The sequence below is a fragment of the Molothrus aeneus genome, chromosome 6 (assembly GCF_037042795.1).
Source record: "Molothrus aeneus isolate 106 chromosome 6, BPBGC_Maene_1.0, whole genome shotgun sequence".
Lineage (NCBI taxonomy): Eukaryota > Metazoa > Chordata > Aves > Passeriformes > Icteridae > Molothrus > Molothrus aeneus.
The window spans coordinates 47,331,913-47,350,642 of NC_089651.1; the positions used below are offsets into that span (position 1 = coordinate 47,331,913).

Sequence of the window (18,730 nt, forward strand, 5' to 3'; positions counted from 1 at the left end):
TTTACACATAAAGGTGTATGTAAGGAAAGGTGTTCAGGTTTGTTTCCTGAACCATAATTACTGACACTCCAGAGGTACCAACTGTCTCCATACAGCCATATCAGCCGATGAATGCATTGGGATCACTATTTCCACCCCATATGCAGCATTTATACATCAGAAAAACAAAATATCAGCACTTTCCAAGCACTACTATAAACAGGGTATCCCAAACAGAGAGAAAAGCAAGATGTTAGCAGTGTAGTGTATCAAATGACAATGACAAGTACATGACCTTGTGTAGGAAGACTATCAAGCAACTGACTATAGAGGTTTAGTTCCACTTATCATAAACTATTCAAGAAATTCATACCATTTCAAGTCCCTCTCATCAACCTTTACACTTTCAGCCCCATCCACTCTAATTCCTGAAAGCCATTTGGAAAATTCACGAGACAGACCCAATTACTGACATCAGGAACATAAATGCACTCAAGCTTTCATGATTTTCTTTACTGATACACTCAGCAGGAACAGTTGCATAAAGCCAGCAGATAAGTGAAATGGGAGCTAATTTTAGATGGGATGTTAGTGGCCCTAGTGGTAAAGGAAAGCATCCTCTCAGGCAGTGTTACCATCAGCTGATTCCATGCAACCTTGATAAAGCCTTAAGGTCCTGCTGGACTCTGCATGAGGAGAGATTCTAATCTCACCAGGCTTACCACATGTTGGCTAGATACTTATCTGAGAAACTGTAAGGGATGCTAATTTTCTTGTCCACACCAGAAAAAACTGCTTCTTCAGCAGCAAAAGTGATATAAACACATTACACCAGAACTGGAGTAATATTCTATGAGCCAAACCCTGGTTTCCAACTCGGATGAAAGGTCCTATTTTACAAGACTTATTTATTGACCTTTGATCTTGTGACAATATGTGTAGAAACACTGTGAAAAGCCACTTACTGCAAAAAAGTATTCCCAGTTAAGTTTTACATCTATACCTTGAGCAATTTATCTTTCAATGCTCCTTCATTACTTTTTCTAGCACCCAGATACTTGGGAAATTTGGATGTCAGCCAAGGAAATTTCTGCTCAAGAGGATCAGAATAACTTGAAACACAACCATGCTGGAATTTAAAACATCTAGTTTATTCAGTGAAGACTTCATCATGACAAGAAGAATCCCTGCTCCTCTTATCCTAATTCTAGAGAGACAATAATCCTCAAGAATTAATCAATGTTCTGTTCATAAAATCCGAACTGGAGATGTCTTAGGAATGCCCTATGACCACAGAGTGAAGTCATGGCTTATTTTTTCACCCCATAAAATGCAGATTCAGTCGACGTTCAGATCCACCCAGGCACTTAGCACAAAATTCATAGAAGTTCTCACTTAAATAGACATAAACCTTTTCACTTTTTCAGCTTTATCAAGTAGAAAAATGCTTTGAAATTATGCATGTAGATGTAAAACAAAAGTTTCCAATACTGGTATGTAATAAATGGATAAAAGGTCCAGCCTTGTTTCTTTTCAGATTCAGATAAGCAAAAGAGAGTGAAAGTGGGGTGCAGATTCCTCATATCTGGTCAAAAAAGCACATGAGAGATAAAGAGTGCCCCAAGAATAACATCTGAACTTTACAGGCAGGCCTATTTTGAAAGCTCAGTGGCCATTACGACTACTAGGATCCAAGATGAAGATTGTTTGTTGGTTCAAGGAGCTCTGAGTAGCACACTGTGAGACAAAACAATAAAATGTTTTCTGTATTATTCTCTGGGCTTTGTGCCTGTTGGCCTGCAGAGTCCCCTGCACAGCCCCAAGCTGATGGATCTCAGGAGGCCAGTGGCAGCAGGCTGGCTGGCTGCCACTCCTGGCTGGGACTACAGGGACTGTGCCCATCATAGCCACAGATGCCCCCAGCTCCCTCCTACCTATGCTGGGACAGAGATCTCAGCTCAAAATAATGAAAATCTGATGGGGGAGAGGAGAGACAGGAAGGGAATGGAGACCCTGTTCATATTTTCTGATAATGAAATTGCTAACTTTCAACAGTCTTACTCTGGAAAATCCTTTTGTAAACTGCTTTAACAAGAGCAAGACATGGTACAAGACAGAAGATTCCAGGCTTTTTCTGGGGGGCCTTTCCACTTTCTTTTCCTGCCGCCTCTCTCAGGACAGGATTAATCCTTTGGAAGCAGCTGTCTAGTTTCAATTTCAAAGCCAGGGCTTGTTATCATAACACCAACATGCTGATGTCTCTTTGTTATCCTCCTCCTAGATGAATGAATGAGCTTTTATGAGAAAGATGGCAGGTGACACTTGCACGGGGCAAATGTCCCAGTGTGCTTCCAGTTTCACAGAGCAGGACTGAGACCTACCAAGTGCTGGCAGCTGGATACAGATAGTGCCACATGGAACACTGCTGGGAGCTGAGGCACTTTGGACAAACTGCTTACAGTTACAGAGAATATCAATTCCATTCCAACTCCTTCATTCCACACAGGTATACTAGTTTTCAGACAGAAATTAAAATCCAGTGAGTGAACACAGACCACACATTTCAAGTGAGGTAATAAGACCTGCATGTGTTCTTGGTGGAAAGAGAGCATACAATCAACAAGGCAGGGTTCTGCACCCAAAAATTGGTGTGGTTATTTACAGTAGCTGGCATCTGCCCTCTAACTAAAGACACCTTATTGATATGTCCCTACATAAGGAAGTGAGTGCCAGGTGGGTGATTAAGAGGCATTAAAGTGAAAAGAAAAATCTGGCTTCATTTAATAGGAGTTTCAAACAAAAAGGTGTCAGAAGTTAACCTGTGTGACTATTCTTCTCTCCCCTCTGACCAAAACAGCTCTGAAAATAGGCCACAGCAAAAAGAGGCTACAGTTTCAAAAGGTGAGTGCCTAAAGCTATGTATATACAGCTATTTTCATGCACTTTTAACTGGGTGGCCTGATTTTGAGAAGCTCTAAGTATGCACTGCTCCAACAATGTACATGCTCCATAATGTCCAAAACCCCCAGCCCTGACTATCTGCTTTGGTGTTGAATTGTAGATATTGTAGATGCAGTTTTCTACTCAACAACAGGTTCACACTTTCTGTTAGAACAATACTTCCACAGCTTTCTTGGCACAGAGACTTGCTGTATGGGAGTGATGTTTGTATACCTGGAGAAGAGTTTCTGCCCACAACAATGAGGCATCTTGGCAGGCAGATGAGTGCCAGGATGCACAGGGGTGACACTCCATGTCCAAAATCAGCAAGGCAGAACCAGCACCAAGCAGAAAACCCCAAGCCCTAAATCAAATGCCTTACTCACTTCATCATACTAAGCTAGCCTCCTAATAACAGAAGATACCTGCAGCTGTGAGAGAAGTATTTCTAAGACAGACAGAATCTGATAAAAATAAATCTAGGGAATAGAGAAGGATGCTGTGATCTGTTCTGTAATATCTCCCCAAATGAGAAAGAAGCACATACAGCAGCAACTGCATCTCATATAATAGTAAACAATCAAACATAAATAATTTTTATTACATGCCAGGATGAAAATATTGAGGCTAAAGGGGTGTATACTGTTTAGTGTCCTGAGGAAATAGCTTGCATGCTTCAAATACAACTGTCTAGGAAGAGAGAAACTACAGAGTTGCAGCTCAGCTTATGCAAGAGGTCACTTTTCTAGGAGAGCTCCACAAATACTACTGTATGTACAAATTTTAGACTTCTAGCTAAATTGAAAAACAACAAAATTTTAAAACAATGGAAGAAAAAGCCAGGAGCAAGTGGTTAAAGAAATGAACTTCAGGGTCTGCAAGTTCAAAGGTTATCAGAGAAACCAGTAAGTCACTTGAGACAGAAAAGGAAGCTGAGCAGATGGGAACACTAACTAGATAGCACACTGAGTGAGTAGCATGTTTACTTCACTTTTCATTTAAGTTCCTTCAATTTGGATTATTACTTGTAAGATACGTAGGGAAATTCAAAAGCTTTCAATCTTTAAACAAAAAATGTAATATGAAAAGCTTAGTTAGTGCCCAGTCACAGTGATCATCCATTACCATCTTAAGCATTATTTTAAGTGTCAGATTTTGGATTTCAAACCTGAAGGATCACAACTTTTCAACACACATCAGAAAATTTACCTATTTTCATTAGGTTAGAGCTTTAAAAAGGCCGACACAGTTCTAACCATACAATACCCTGTTAAAAATGAAGTTCTTCTAAATAATGTACCTAATCTTTCACCAAACATCACTGAAACTGATCAAGAGCACTTTTATGTAAGAAGCAATTCTTCAGAGATAGGTAAGCAATACAACTGCTGAGAGAACAACTGTGACACCAAAAAAATCTATTCAGTGATTCATTTCAACATACACCTGACAGCTATACAGGACACTAGCTGGAATGCAACCTTTATTTTTTCAGGTTGCAGAATAATTAGCTCTTTTAGAGCTTGCACTCAAAATACCAGAGGACCAGGAAAAAGAGGAAGTCACAGCTCCAGCCAGACTATTGATTCCAAAACAGAATCTATTAAAATCAATGTTAAAATATCTCTTAAGGCTATTTTTTTTTCCCAGAAGAGAGTCCTACTTCCTTCCAAGGGAGATATCCCTGTCTATATTGAATAAAGAAACAGTCCCTACAAATCACCTCAGCACTGCTAGGAGCATGCTAGCACACTAGGTTCAAGGTGCATCCTGGAGCGGGTTGCTAGAGAGGTTATGCAGTCTCCATCTGTGGAGAAACACAAAAACCCAACTGGACATGGACCTGAGAAACCTGCTGTAGAGATCCTGCTTGGAACAGGGACTTGGACTGTATATTCTCAAGAGGCCTTTTCCAACTTCAGTGATTGGGCAAGTCTGTGAACCTTCAATTTCCACAAGGAGTGAGTGGTTCCTGTATCAGACTAGGACATGGAAAGCCCTGGTTCAACCCCAGGCTTTCCCTCAGACCACTGGTACAACTCTGGCTCAGCTCTCCTCCACCTCAGCTTCTTCAGCAGCCACAGACTGGTAGCAGAGACAAGGAGTGCCTCAGCCACAAAGTGTCTCAGCAACCCTTCTCAGGAGGCTGGATCAAAGTACTTATCACTCAGGCACTCGACTCCACGAAGAACAGGATACAGGACTTTCAGAAAGCCTCACAATGTCCACACGCCCAGTCTAGACACTTCAAATAGGGATTCCCTTTTTCAGGCAGCATGGAGAATTCTCTGGCAAAAGGACAGTGACTTGGACATCTGAAAAATAATTGGAGTTAAAATCAAACTGTTTATAGACTATGGGGCCCCTACTGCTGCAGAATGCAGTCACCTCAGCAGAGCACATGGTCACCCTCTCTTCAACCTAACTGGTGCAAATCTTTAGTTATACAGTTGTCGTAAGGTCTACAGGGTTAAAATAAAGTGCAAACTGAGGATCATAAATAAAGACTATACTTCATTTATAGTTACTTAAAAACATGATTGAAATAGAGGCAATAATCACTGAAATCCAAAACTGATCTGTAAATAAAAACTGAATTTTCTTTTGAAAGACTTTGAATAGCAGAAGGCTTCTCCTTACATATAAACTCAACCCTCCCGAGTTTACAGCACTCCTTCAGAAGAGACAATCCCTTGCACTGAACTTAACCCATCACATTAATTTTGTATCCTCTGATAAAAAAGGCTCTCTAGTTACAGCTAAAGACTAGGATATTATTTTCTTAGTAGTTACTTCCATAATGAAATTCCAGAACAATAAAGATGTGGCTCCTAAGAGTTCATGCTATTAACAGATGTATTGCTTCTTGTTTGGGTTTTCTAAGTGCTCATGGCCTTGGGACATGAGATGGTAGCTGCAACAGAGAAAACATAACTTAGCAGGTGAAAACAAGGAAGGAGAGAAAAACCCATAGCACTACCTAGAGTGGTGTAACTTTTCTCTTACTGCAGATCATCATGTGCAGGAATACAGAGGCTGATCTACTTAGGCCAGAACAAGAAGTTAGACAATTATTCATCTCTCCTGAGATTTCCCTTGCTAAATACTGAGTTGGTTCAAGGTCTTGGTCATGATATTTCTGATTATGAGACAGAAATAAGACTGGGGAGGAAAGTGCTGGGGGGAGGGGGACAGAGGGCCAGGGGAAATAATGGTTACCAAACATTGCAGCAGCCCGTGACAATAGCTTAGGCCATTCCTCACTTCATTCGACAACTTTGTTAACAGCTTCTTTTTGAATTGTCAGTTTTACCTGAAATCAAATTTCCTTTTTCTTTTTCCTCCTTAAGGACTTACTTATTTTTCTCATCAGTTTGACCAAAGCAGGCTGAAATATGCGGAAGACAAACTACTTGCAAAAACTGGATGTCCTCCCAAACATTGTTCTCACAGGGATAACAATAGTACTGATAGCAATTTAAGGAAAAGAAGAAAAAACCAAACTCTACTGAATCTCTCTGCTGTTAGAACAAAATCCCAGTCACTCCCTCAATGCACAGGTTTCCCTCAGCACCTTTCTCCCACTCACAAACAGCAATAGCCACTCCAAAACAAAATCATTCTGAACAAATTGAGGATTTTCTCTCTAAGAGATTCCAAAAGACAAGAGGGAGCGCTGTGAATTATTAATCTTATTTCTACATAAGAATGGTGCCAGTGTGGCCAGGCAGGTTATATGCAAATAATATGTCCATAAATCCACAACTATAAAAATACAAATTGCTGAGCTTCTTACCTGCCCATCAAGACAGTGATAACACAATCTCAATGGCATTTTCAGTAACATTCCGTTAGAAAATAGTTCAGAAATGCAATTTCCCCGATTACAATCATCTAACATATGAAAGAGCTACTTCAGAGCTATTCTAGATTTAAATTCAAAAGCCAATAAATGTTTCAAGAACATGACAGCAGCAGAAGTAAGATGGGAATGAAAGACTAACTTAACCCAACAGTTGCAATGGTTAAAATGAGAAGGTAACAGAACTATTCGGGTTCAAAAGGCATGACTCCTAACATGGAATACAACTCAAATGATACCAGTTAAGGGCAATAGTTTATGTCAGGTAACAAGCCAGCACCAGACATGCATTTATGTTCCTCCAACAATTAGCTTGTGCAATAGGCTTCCAGTACTTCTCAAAGACCTTAGCTCTACTTACACTTTAATTTCTTTTGATGCTTTCCAAAACCAATTTTTCTTTCTCCCTCAGTTTAAGGCCTCAGGAATCTTACTACAAGCTGCTGAGTTTGTACAGTCATTTCAATTTACCAGCACACAAGAAGAAGACAATGTTTTCCAGAAGATTTCTGAGAGTGCTCACTGTGGTAAATATGATCCCCATTAAACCCACATCGTATTTTTAATCAGTTACAAACCTCCTTTGTGTATATGGAAAAAGAAGAGCACAGGATTCCAGAGGGCAATCCTGTGACACAGGAATGCTTCAGTGTTTGTGCTCCCATGGAGAGACAATGCAAAGGGCACAAAACCACTACTTCAAACTCCCCATCCAGCCTCCAGAAGGAAGCTGCTTTCTTCTCTAGTCACAATAAGAGCCTCCAGGAGCACAGATATTGGCCTACCTTGCATGTATGCCTCTATTCGCCGGATGAGCTCGTACGACTTGGATCGATCCAGGAGTGTACGGATAGCCGGGAGAGGGTCTAAGATAATGGTCTCTGGATGAGCATCAATGTACTCCTGCAAAACAATATAAAGGGGAAAAATGGCATTAGGTTGGCTGAAGAGCGTAGAAAAATAATGAGAAGAGAAAATAATGGGGAAGAGAATATATAATGTTAAAAGTCCAGCTTCTCTTCAAGGGGAGCCAAATGGACTTTGGCAACACAGAAAGTCCCCAGACAGTGAAAACACTGACACTTGAAACAAACACAAACATGACAGCTAACTGGTTTAGATGGCAAATTCCTCCTCTAGACTCTATCAGGAACAAAACCTCTGCTGCAACCACATTAGCTCACAAGGGAGCCAGTGGCAAAGTGCCATAGTAAGAACTGAGAGCAGGACTGAGAAAAGCCATTAGGAGAAGAAAGATGGCACACAGCTATCCTGGGGTCAGCCTTGCATTCAATTACTGCATGTGAACATCACAACTATCTGAACTAGGCTCAGAAATACATCTGTGTTCTTTTATGTTGTTTTTATTGCTGTCTTCTAGCTGGGCTGAAGACAGTATTAAGGGCTGAATGATAAGGCCTGAAATTTTTTTTGGCAGAGCTGAAGAGATTGCTGCTTCACTGTATCTTCATTGCTTGCTACTTCTCTATGCTCATACTCTCCTTTTCTGACTACAAGAACAAAGTAATATTAATGACCTCATGGATCTTCATCTTGGGAACTCAATTCCCTGTTCACTGAGGTCATGACTGCACTACTGCATCTTGGCCAGGAACACAGACACAGCTGCCAGGTATCAGCCTTGCAAACCCAACAAAACTTCCTTCTGTTTCTTAGAAGCTGAATTCCTTCACCATTGCCCCAATCTGGCTCAATAAAGTCAGTGGGAAACACATCTATCTTACTCTACTCAAAATCAGATAAATATATCCAAAGTTAGCATCTCTCTTTGTTTCACCCAACTTCCCAAAGCCATCCTAATGTTTCCACTTCTTTAAATCCATTCATGCAAAAGCTCCAACAATTCATAGACTTCCATGAAGTTCTACTTCATTTAAATTGATTTTTCCAAGAAGAAAACATACTACAAGAGTTACTTCAGATTATGATGAGATGGCCTCAGGAGATGCACTTTGCTGGAGAGAAAAGAATGGCATAATCTATTCCCAGAAAGTGATTTTGTTCCAGATGCTACCTGGGGATGCAGACTTCTCCACCCCAGCACTGGGAACCTGTTGCTTCCTGGTGACTGCATAGTTTGAACTGATGGCTGCTGAAAGGAGATTATTCATTTGAGGCTAAGAGGATCCAGCACTGGGGTCTAATGAACCTACTGCACCACCCACAAGACACAAGCAGCTTTCCTTCACAGGGCACAAGGCACCCCTCAGTGGCAATACTTGTGTCTGACATACTTAGTAATCCCTGCAGAACACAGAGAATGAACTCCCCAAAGATATGTTCAACCTTGCTGCCTCATGGGAAAAGTAAGGGACAGCCTTTCACACAGCTGGTCATCAAGACTCTCAGACCCAGCTGCTGTCTCACCCTTGCAGTACAGCCTGGATAAAAAGCCTCATCAGCTCAGTGGAGCAGAAGCTGGGTTCATTTACAGCCACTAAACCCCAGAACATACAGTTTTCCTGAGTCTTCTGCCCCTAGTACTTCCAGAGTCTAAAGCAGAGCAATCAGCTTTCAAATACAGATGAGATGTTTTATTCTTTTCAGAGCTAGAGTATCTTATTACCTAATGCCTCTTAAACACCCACACATGTCTATGCATACGTGCCCTTTTATGCAGCAGCTAAAACACCCTGTGGAGCTAGCATGATCCAGTGATTAGGGCATTAGCTTGAACTTGCTGATAGTGAAACTGTACTTGAGTATCTCAACATCTCCAGAGTGTAACAAGACAGATTTTAGTCCCTCTGTGCCTCCGTTTAAAAGACAGGGAGTTACCACACTGTTTGTCTTTCCCAGCACACTGAGAGGATGAGCTCCTTACAGAGATCCCATACCCTTATGGGGCAGGAGGCAAGCACATGTCACAGCTGAACATGTGACTGAACATGTCACAGCTCTGAAAGGTGACCTCAGCAGAGCTCTGACAGCAAACCTCTTGATGTATCTTCAAGTTCTTCCTTTTACACTGTGGTGACCACTCGTCTGCCTCGACCAGTATCTGGTTCTACCTTGACTTCAAGCTCCCTGGACTTCCATCCTGGCCCAGCCCCTACTGTGCATACACTGATCCTTCCCCTCACACATACATTCCTCCTGCCTGTGGACTCCATTACCTTCACTGTCCTCCCAGGAAGGAATGATTTTTCCATCTCTCAGCTCCTTGTGTACCTTCCTGATGCTCACCTCAGCATTGAGAACTATCCTTGCTTCCCCAGGACTCATGTATTCTACTTATTAATTTGGCTCATGTTACTCTAAGTATTTCCAGAGGGAGCCTGGCTTTTTTATGCTTTCAGTAAGGGAACTTCACAGTGCTTTATTTCTAATGGTAATAGCCCTAAACCGTATTTAAAGATCTAAACTGTATTTAAAGCACTAAGCTTGCCACAGCATAACAAAGTTTACCAGGAATAAGGAACAAGCTCAAGGCCATTCTACACCAGTCAACATGTCAAGAGAAATGAGCATTTAAGTTGACTTTCCAGTGACTTATTTCTCATCCTGTTGCCTTAAGGAGCCTCCAAAAAGCTCTGTAAGGCAAACAAGAAATAACTGATGAAGATGAGGGAGGTGGGAGCTGTTTTCCAAAAGCCATTTAGAGTCTGGAGAACTTTAACAAATTACTCTAATGTCAAGAAGAACTGCACAAATACAAGGCAACAGCCCCTTCAAACACACAACAAAGGTTTTTGAGCTTTGAGCAGATCAGCTTTCTTTACAAAACAAGGAAATTTCTCAGCATTAAATCTATGCCAGGTACTATTCTCCAACTCTTCTCTATTTCCAGGCCTAGGAACTTGGACAGCCAGAAAGCACAGAACAGCAAAAGTCAGAGCAGTGAAGATCTGTGTCATCTAAGGAAAGACCTCGAACTTAAAGCGTCTCCTAGAGCTCATCTGGGGATGAGCCACACATCTCTCCTTTTAACTGAATCCAGAAACAGCCTCTTTTCAAAGAGACTCTCAATGCAGAACAAGGTCAGTGTATTTGTATGTATCCTTTCTGTTTGAACACAGCTAGAGATTAACTGCTGAAGCTGTGCAGGGGCTTCCAGCTTCCCCTTGGGCCTTCAGGCTGCCAGCACTTTCCCAGTCTCCCACACCTCTCACCAGTACATCATCAACAGAAGCAAAAGAAAGTTTCAATACCCATGCACAGAAAACTACTTTAAATAAGTAATTAAAAGATCTGAACCTTACACCAATTGTCTACAACAGGAAATTACAATAAGAAAAAGTCAATTTTGTTAGTTTCACAGGAACAATTATGGTAGCTGATGTGAAACCTTTAATAAACTTTGATTCTTTACTAGAAACTGCTGCACACATCATGTACTACAAACACACTCAGTTTTCAAAGCCATATACTTTGTCTAGAAGGCAGGAACTGGGGTAGTTTGGTTTTCTTTCTTACCAAGAAGGCAGAACTGTAGCACCACTAAGTGACCAGTGAAGATCACTTGAGAGACTGGAGAACTCTTGATGTAACCTAAGTAACAGCACTCTTCCCACAGCACAGAGTGGCTCCACTACCAGAAATACAGATCTGCATAAACATGTCGGGTTTCTGCCTAATTATTTCAAAAGCAGATGAGCTACTATAGACATGAACTTGAAAATCAAGCAGTTGAAGAAGGAAAAGAGAAACACTGAAGCCAAGAGAGTATAGCAGCACTCTCTTCAGTACAGCACAACCTTTCAACTTTGAACCTTCAAGTCTTCTCTCATTCTTCCTGCAAAACAACTCTGCTCTCTACTCTGGTGGATTTACTGAAGACTGATATCCAACAGCAGATTCCAACCACCCAGGCAACAATGTGGAAGATATTTAGGCTTTCCAACAATAGATTGAAAGGGATCTGTCCTTGGGCTGCAGTTCAGCTTGACCCAGACAACATCTATATTTTCCTCTTTCTAATCTTTGACATAATAAAAGCAAACAAGAACAAACAAGGAATTTTAGCAGATCCTCCTTTGTTTGTATTCCAGGCCTGGTGTTAAGTCATGCTTTGTACCAGCCCCATTACTGGCATTAGGCCAGCAATGAAACTTGAAATCAGAAAGAGACCAAATATCTCGTGTTCCCTATTGAATACCTCTGCATATAACCCAGCAATTAAAAAAAAAATACTTTCCTTGAGAAGCCTGTGTATAGATGAGAATAGAGCTGCTTGTCATTTTACCCAAAAAAGGTAGCTAATGATTTTTTAAAGTATTTTAACAGAAAGTTGATACAGTATCTACTGCAAATAATAGGTCATTAGATGATAAGGGACTCGCTGATTCATTGACTTGCTTTTATTAGTAAGTAATAAAACTTATATAATGTTTTGTTTAATATTAAACAAAGTTCCATTAAAAATATTCCAAAAGAAAACAAGTAAGCAAAAGAAACAACAGTAATGCCATTTGGATTTGTGTTTTCCCACATACAGAAACATGACAATGACTGCTTGTAAAAACATGTCAACATTTTCCAAGGGAGAAAGAGATGTAAACACAAGCTTGTCTAAAGCATTTGCATCAGATTTAGATTTAAAAGCTCCTTTTTGTTGTCTTAGGCTGTGATAGTCTCTTTTCAAGGACATCTCCTTCCAAAAGGAAAGGTGAAGGTGTATTGGGTCTTCAATAAATGCTCATCTCAAAGCTGTTTGTCTCTAAATCTAAAAGAGATTTCTGCAGTGGTTAGGAGGAATGAGGGGTGTGGCAAGGGGAAGGGGGAACTGATCTTCTCTGTTACATCTCTATTCTCTGTATATCTCAAAGAAACTTTCTGAGTATTCAGCTGCCCTGTGTAGCCTTCAGAAATCCTTTGCTCCTTCATCTTGCAAATCCTACCCCCAGGAAGCTATCCTAACCCCTAGCACTTGAAGGACCAATTTTTAGTTAATTTTGCTGTTTACGAGGCTCTTCCAATAATTTAAGACATCATTATTTTTCAAATGTATAAAACACAGGTATTGGACTGTGAAATCAGGTGTAAATAGACCATTTCAATTTTGTATTAACCTGTCTCTCCAATTAGGAAAGAATTACCAAGATGTAATAGTTTCCTTTGGTTTTTTGCTTGCCTCTTCTCAGCTGAGAAGTCTCCCCCCCCCCACCCTTCCCTTCCAAAATATCTCCCTCATTTTCCCTCCTCTTAGTCCCAAACCCTTCTAAGAAAGCCTCTTAATCAAGATTAGAAGAGTCCGTCCTGGGCAACTGCAGAGCAGGAGAGTCAAGAGTTGAAGGTCAGCAGGGGAGGAAACGTTTTAAATTTTCATCAACATGATAGCAAAAGACTAGGCATAAAAACTGTGTCTGATCTGTCTTTTTAAGCAGGCTAATGCAAAGAGAACCTGCTCAGAAAAAGCTTTGAAAGACAAATTAATAACCCTATTGATTTTCCATCACTGGAGCCATCCTTTTGAATGCAATATGAAGCTGCAATGAATGAAGTCACTCAAGCCCCTGTACAGCTATGACAGGGAGCTGCTCAGAGAGCATTTTGCTCTAATGAAAGCCTAACAAAGATTCCCCAATGTCTTACAGGAGCCAAAACATACTCCATTTTCAACGCCATATACTTTGTCTAGAAGGCAGGAATGGGGGTAGTTGGTTTTCTTCCTTACCAAGAAGGCAGAACTGTAGCATCATTAAGTGAAAGGCACCCTGGGGACTCTGCCTCTTCACCTGATTTCCCTTCATGTACCTCTGGTCAAGAAGGAACCACTGAGGACTTTAACCAATTTTCACAGTTAACTAATTACCTGTGTTCAATCAGTCCAGCCCTGTGTTACAGTGGGTAGGAAGGGAGACTGACCATCATCTCTACAAATAATCATCATCCCCCCAAATAAGGATTTAAGTGTCCTAAAAAGCAAATAACAGTATTTCTCCACTTTTCATCTCGTGCACTACACTAGGTGCTGCATGCAGTCTTTGTTTTGGCTTTGGATGAGATCACCAGGCACTCATCACTGATTTTCAGTGGAGAACAGCTGCACCCATCAATATTCTCCTGAGAAACTGCACTCCATTCCACATCCAACGAGCACAAAGACCTCAGAAAGCGCAGCCCTAAAGGTCTTCTGGAGCTAAAAATGCCACTGTCAACAGGCAACTCCTCCATACCATTTTCATTCTCCTGTCATTTTTTTTTTCCAGGGCAATTGAAAACAGTCAGAAAATGGCATGCCAAGAGGCTTCCTGCTCTATTAGCACTCTCTGCCAGACCCTACAAGGGCTCATCACAGACTCCAGAGAGCAGGGACACAGAGTCATGTAAACATGAAGCCAGTTTCCTCTTTAGCTCTTTGCAGATTAGATGGTCAAGGCCTCTATAACATAGATCTGAAAAAAAGTTATTCTTGAAAAGGTCATAAATGTAGTCTGGCAGATCATTCCGCCTCCTGTGGTCAAGGATCCCTTGCTCTCTGCTTCCTGGAAGACTGCTTTATGGAGCCAACAGTAAGACTGCTGCCAGGTATCATCTTGCTGTCATATTTATATTCAATAGCAGGAAAAAAAGCATAATGAATTTTGCACTGTTCGGTCTGGTTAAGATCATCACAACTTTTTCAGTCAACTTAATCAACAATAAAGGAACCACACTATTTCCACTTGTGTGTAGGTGCCAGAAATACCACAGTGCTTATATAACACCTCACTCATACAAACAGCTTTCTTGCAAGGGGACATTTTTCACTTTCTAGGTCACTCATTGATTTTAAAAGCCCAAAACAACAACCCTATACCACACACTTTATACTAAAGTATTCTTACAATTTCTTTTTCCTATGGAATATGCTTCTCTTAATTTCCAATAATTTTCAATACCTTAAAGGTAATACAGGACAGATGGAGACAGGCAGCAATTTGCAGATAGTTTCCACCCTGGAAACAAAACTACATGAGAGTAAACTCTAAAAACACATTTTGGCATGTAATTCAACACAGAAAGGTCTGTGCTCTGCACCACTGGTTCCTGGTTATATGTTTTACTACTGTGGGAGCTTCCTGCATGCCAGTGATGTGGCACAACTCAGACTCCTGCAGAAGCAAAAGCTTAAGGCCTTACTATATTGGAGAGAGGATATTATGCAGATGTCTGCTCACAGGGGCCCTACCCTCTAGCTCATCCTCTGTCTTCCAAAATAAAAAAGTTTGGAAGGCACTGAGAGAGAATCTTTTAAGACCCTTCTTGGGGAAAACAGTTCTCTGTGCCACACATCCTGCATATTTCTGACCTTCAACCTAAACTTGAGGGGAAAAAAATAATATAACAGGATTTTCAGCACTAGACATCAGAGTCACTGACAGCAATCCTGATGTTGCAGAAATTAGCATTCCAGGAATTGGGAAGACTAGACAGAACTGGGCATAACTAATTCAGTGGCTTCTGTCATGGAGGGATGCAAACACGTGTTCCTCTTTGTGAGCAGCACTAATGCTCTTGAAATGACATAAGAACATTTGGTGGGAAACCAGTTCTAACTAACCATACCGATACAAAACAAAACCTTCCCAAGGTGCAAGTCCATTTTAAACTGACTAAACCACTTTTGTTGGGCTATCAGCAGCAAGTCAACAGTGTTCCAGATAACTCTTTTCATCAAACCCCTACAAACTGCATTGTAATCAGACTGAATTTGCTGCACCAAAATCATCCTCCTGCTTGAAATGCAGAAAGAACCACTTACCTGGAACCTCTGAACCAACTCCAGTGACTGGCTGTCATTCTGGTCTGCTTCAAGGATTACATCTGTCAGTTTATGTATGATCACATCCAAAGGGCCCTGATCTTCAATGGGTTTGGTGAGGTCAAGCTGAAGAAACCAGAGAGAAACATTTTATTAATATATGGGGGATCCAGTCTCCTGTCCCTGCCACCATCCAAGGTGCTGCTGCCACACAGGTGACATTTAATTTACACAGTGCCTTTGTTTTGGTATGTTATCCAAATCCTTGAGATATTACACATCATTGAGTGCTAGAAACTTTACTGAGACACTTATTTCTCAGCAGTGTAGCTCTAATTCCATGAAAAACAGTGAAGTCATCAGCAAGTACCCTTCATCCAAACATCTCCCTGTGCTTCTCCACCCTAAACCAACATATGGCTCTTCAGCTCAGTTTCCTGGTATGGTCACACAGCTTCCTGGTACATTCACATACATGCAAAAGGAATGAGCCAACAAGGATTAACACCACTAATAAAAGGAAGGTCTGCTGTGCCTGCTGGGATTGCACAAAACAGGACAGGAATAAAGGTAACACAAAAGCAAGTGAGTCAGGATCTGTAGAAATTCATCTGCTACTGAGACAGCTATTTAGCTGTTATCAGGAGGGTGCAGCTCCCAGACAACTCCCAGTAGCAGACTTTGGCAGTTAGCTGGGTAGGAGACAAAGATTTGGGGTGAGGGGTGCAGAAAGTCTGCTCCAGACAGCACAGGAAGGCATGAAAACAGTGGCAATGTGTTAGAGGGCTTGGTCCCAGTACCAAAACAGGGTTCAAGAGCAGAGGAACCACCTGCACTGAAAAAGGATTGAGGAATTCTCTCTTGCTGAAATATCAATGCAAAGAAGCTTACTGGACCTGTATGAGATGCATGCAAGGATCCTAAGACAGCTGGCCAGTGTTACTGTGAGGGCTTGGATTTATCAGGATATAAATCAAAACTTTGGAGATTCCAACTAAATCAGGCAAAAAAAAAAAATCTACCACAAGGCCAGTCCAGTTGCAGCTGAATCCCACAGAGGTGGCAGGATCTCAATTTTTCAATATGTTCAATACCTGACTGGACAAAGCTCTAAGCAACTTAGTCTAAATTTAATGCTAAATCTGCTTTGATGAAGATGATGTATTGCAGACCCCTAAGATGCTCACAGAACTTGATCCCATGAAGCTACTCACCAGATTTAATATTAGTTCAAAGTCAGAACTGGCTCATGTTCAACACACCAGGCCACTCACAGCACAAAAGCTGTGAGTCAATTCAACCAGTTGTGAGACCTACTGCATCAATGACAACTCAATCTTGTAAATGCCAAACCAGGAACATCTTTGAGAGGAAAGATGGATGTGTGCTTACTAAAGTTAGCATCTGATTTTACCTGCATGATCTTTTCTATTGCTGCTTTCTTTTTTATTCAGCTCTGGTGAAGAAGGGTGTGAGAGGCACAGGAGGGAGAGGAGTACTGGGCTGCTGCTGATGCTGTTTTCTGTCTCACTGGCTTGAGTTTTGTCCTACTAAAATTTCCCATCCCTACAGAAATGGCCCTGCTTTGAATTAAGGAGTGAGTGCCTTAAAGAAGGTAATGCTATAACACAGAATCAAACCAAGAAAACTAAACCAGCAGAGATCTATCAGCCTTATATTAATTTGCTAGTTGCTAATGTAATTGATCCACAGAGCTGAATGACTTTTCTTGTGAAGGCACTCTTATCTGGGCCAGGCTTCCCTGAACAGAATAATTGAAGGTACCTGTGGCACAAAAGCAAATTGAAAGACTGCCAGTTCCTCCCTCAGAGACCACCCTTGCTTGCCCATTACTGTATGCTCCTAGTAACAGTTATGGGTTGGGACTTCTGAAGTCCTTATGCAGATTCCAATCCAACTGGAGAACACAGTGTGTGTCTCTCTTCCACGGAGACAAACAGAGGCACTGCTCACAGGTGGGCAGCCACTCCTACAAGCCAAGAGACCAGCAGGACAGACAGTGTGGAAGCTCAGGGATGGGTAAGCTGTGGCCAGGTGAGGCAGTCCACAGAAGGTCTGCCTGTCCTGACATTTTCACTCTCACAAGAAGTGCAGCACAAAGGCCAGGGGACAGCCTAAGTATCTGCAAAATGAACTGCAGCTTGGCTAAAGAACATGGAAGGAGATAATCAACTTCTTCAACCAAGTTCCAGAAAAATCAGTTAATATCCTTAAAAGAAATCTCAAATGACTATACTGCTGCTTCTGATTTTTTTCCATCTGCCTATCACATCTGGAAGGAAACAGCAAAACACAGAGTCCATTTAACTAGGTCAGAAAGTTCATGGTTGCCAAGGTACTAAATTCTGAATTAATCCATTCTCAGGACGTGCAGTTTGAAAAGCAGTAAGAAGCAAGTAAGCATTTGAGATTGGTTACCCCGCTACATTCTTCCTGAACTTCCAGCTCAATCTGCATGGAAGCATTCAGAAAACAAGAACAGTCCTCCCTTTCAGCCTTGACCCAAGAATAGAAGTAAGCCTTCAAGGCAAATCCAGGCATTTCCAGCACAGTGTTTTCCACAAGCATAAGACATCTGGGCAAGATAACTTCTTCACAACAGTTGTGCCAGCTAAACACAAAAGGTATATTTTGAGAACAAAACCAAATGCATGTACTTTGCACACTGGAAAGCATTAAAAAGGCTCCCCCCAACACTGTTTTGCTTCCCCCTCACCAGTAAAGCAATGTGAGAAAAAACAGCATGATAAAGCAGCTTCTCTGGAAGGAAGTTCAGTGACCACTTCAATTGCCTCAAAAAGGACAGCAGGTACATTTTAGCCACAAAAACCTTCAAAATTTGATCCAGGATTTTGTGGATTGGAGGATCAAACCACTTGCAAGAATAAGTTCTCTGTGTTTAGAGCCACGCTGTAGAAAGCAAATATTCCTGGGCTGTGTGGAATTTGGAAGAGATTTACCTTCCTTTTATGCACTAAGAAAAAAAAGTAAAAGCAGAAGGAAAGAAATGATTCGAGAAGGTAAAAAGAAGCCTTTTCAAAGTGGAGTATCAAATCCAAAAAGAAGTCAGTGAAAGCAAAGTGCAAAATTTCTGATGGCCCTCTGCTGAGACCAACACTGACTCATTGTTTGTCATCAGCTGGAATTTGAGCCCTCCTACTTCCCTTCCCTTTCAGCATCCCTCTGAATGATCTCTGCATTTGACATGGTCACCCAAAGGT

General features: G+C 41.3%; 1 protein-coding gene across 1 annotated transcript in view; it reads right to left on the bottom strand.

Moving 5' to 3' along the window:
• The window catches only part of ITPK1 (inositol-tetrakisphosphate 1-kinase), a 140,370-nt gene that overhangs the window by 55,663 nt on the left and 65,977 nt on the right, over positions 1 to 18,730 (bottom strand). Inside the window, exons 4-5 of the mRNA XM_066551939.1 lie at positions 15,489 to 15,614; positions 7,567 to 7,684 (exon numbers count right to left, since the gene is read on the bottom strand). Of these exons, the coding sequence (XP_066408036.1) occupies positions 7,567 to 7,684; positions 15,489 to 15,614 (244 nt within the window). The remainder of the gene's footprint in view (positions 1 to 7,566; positions 7,685 to 15,488; positions 15,615 to 18,730) is intronic.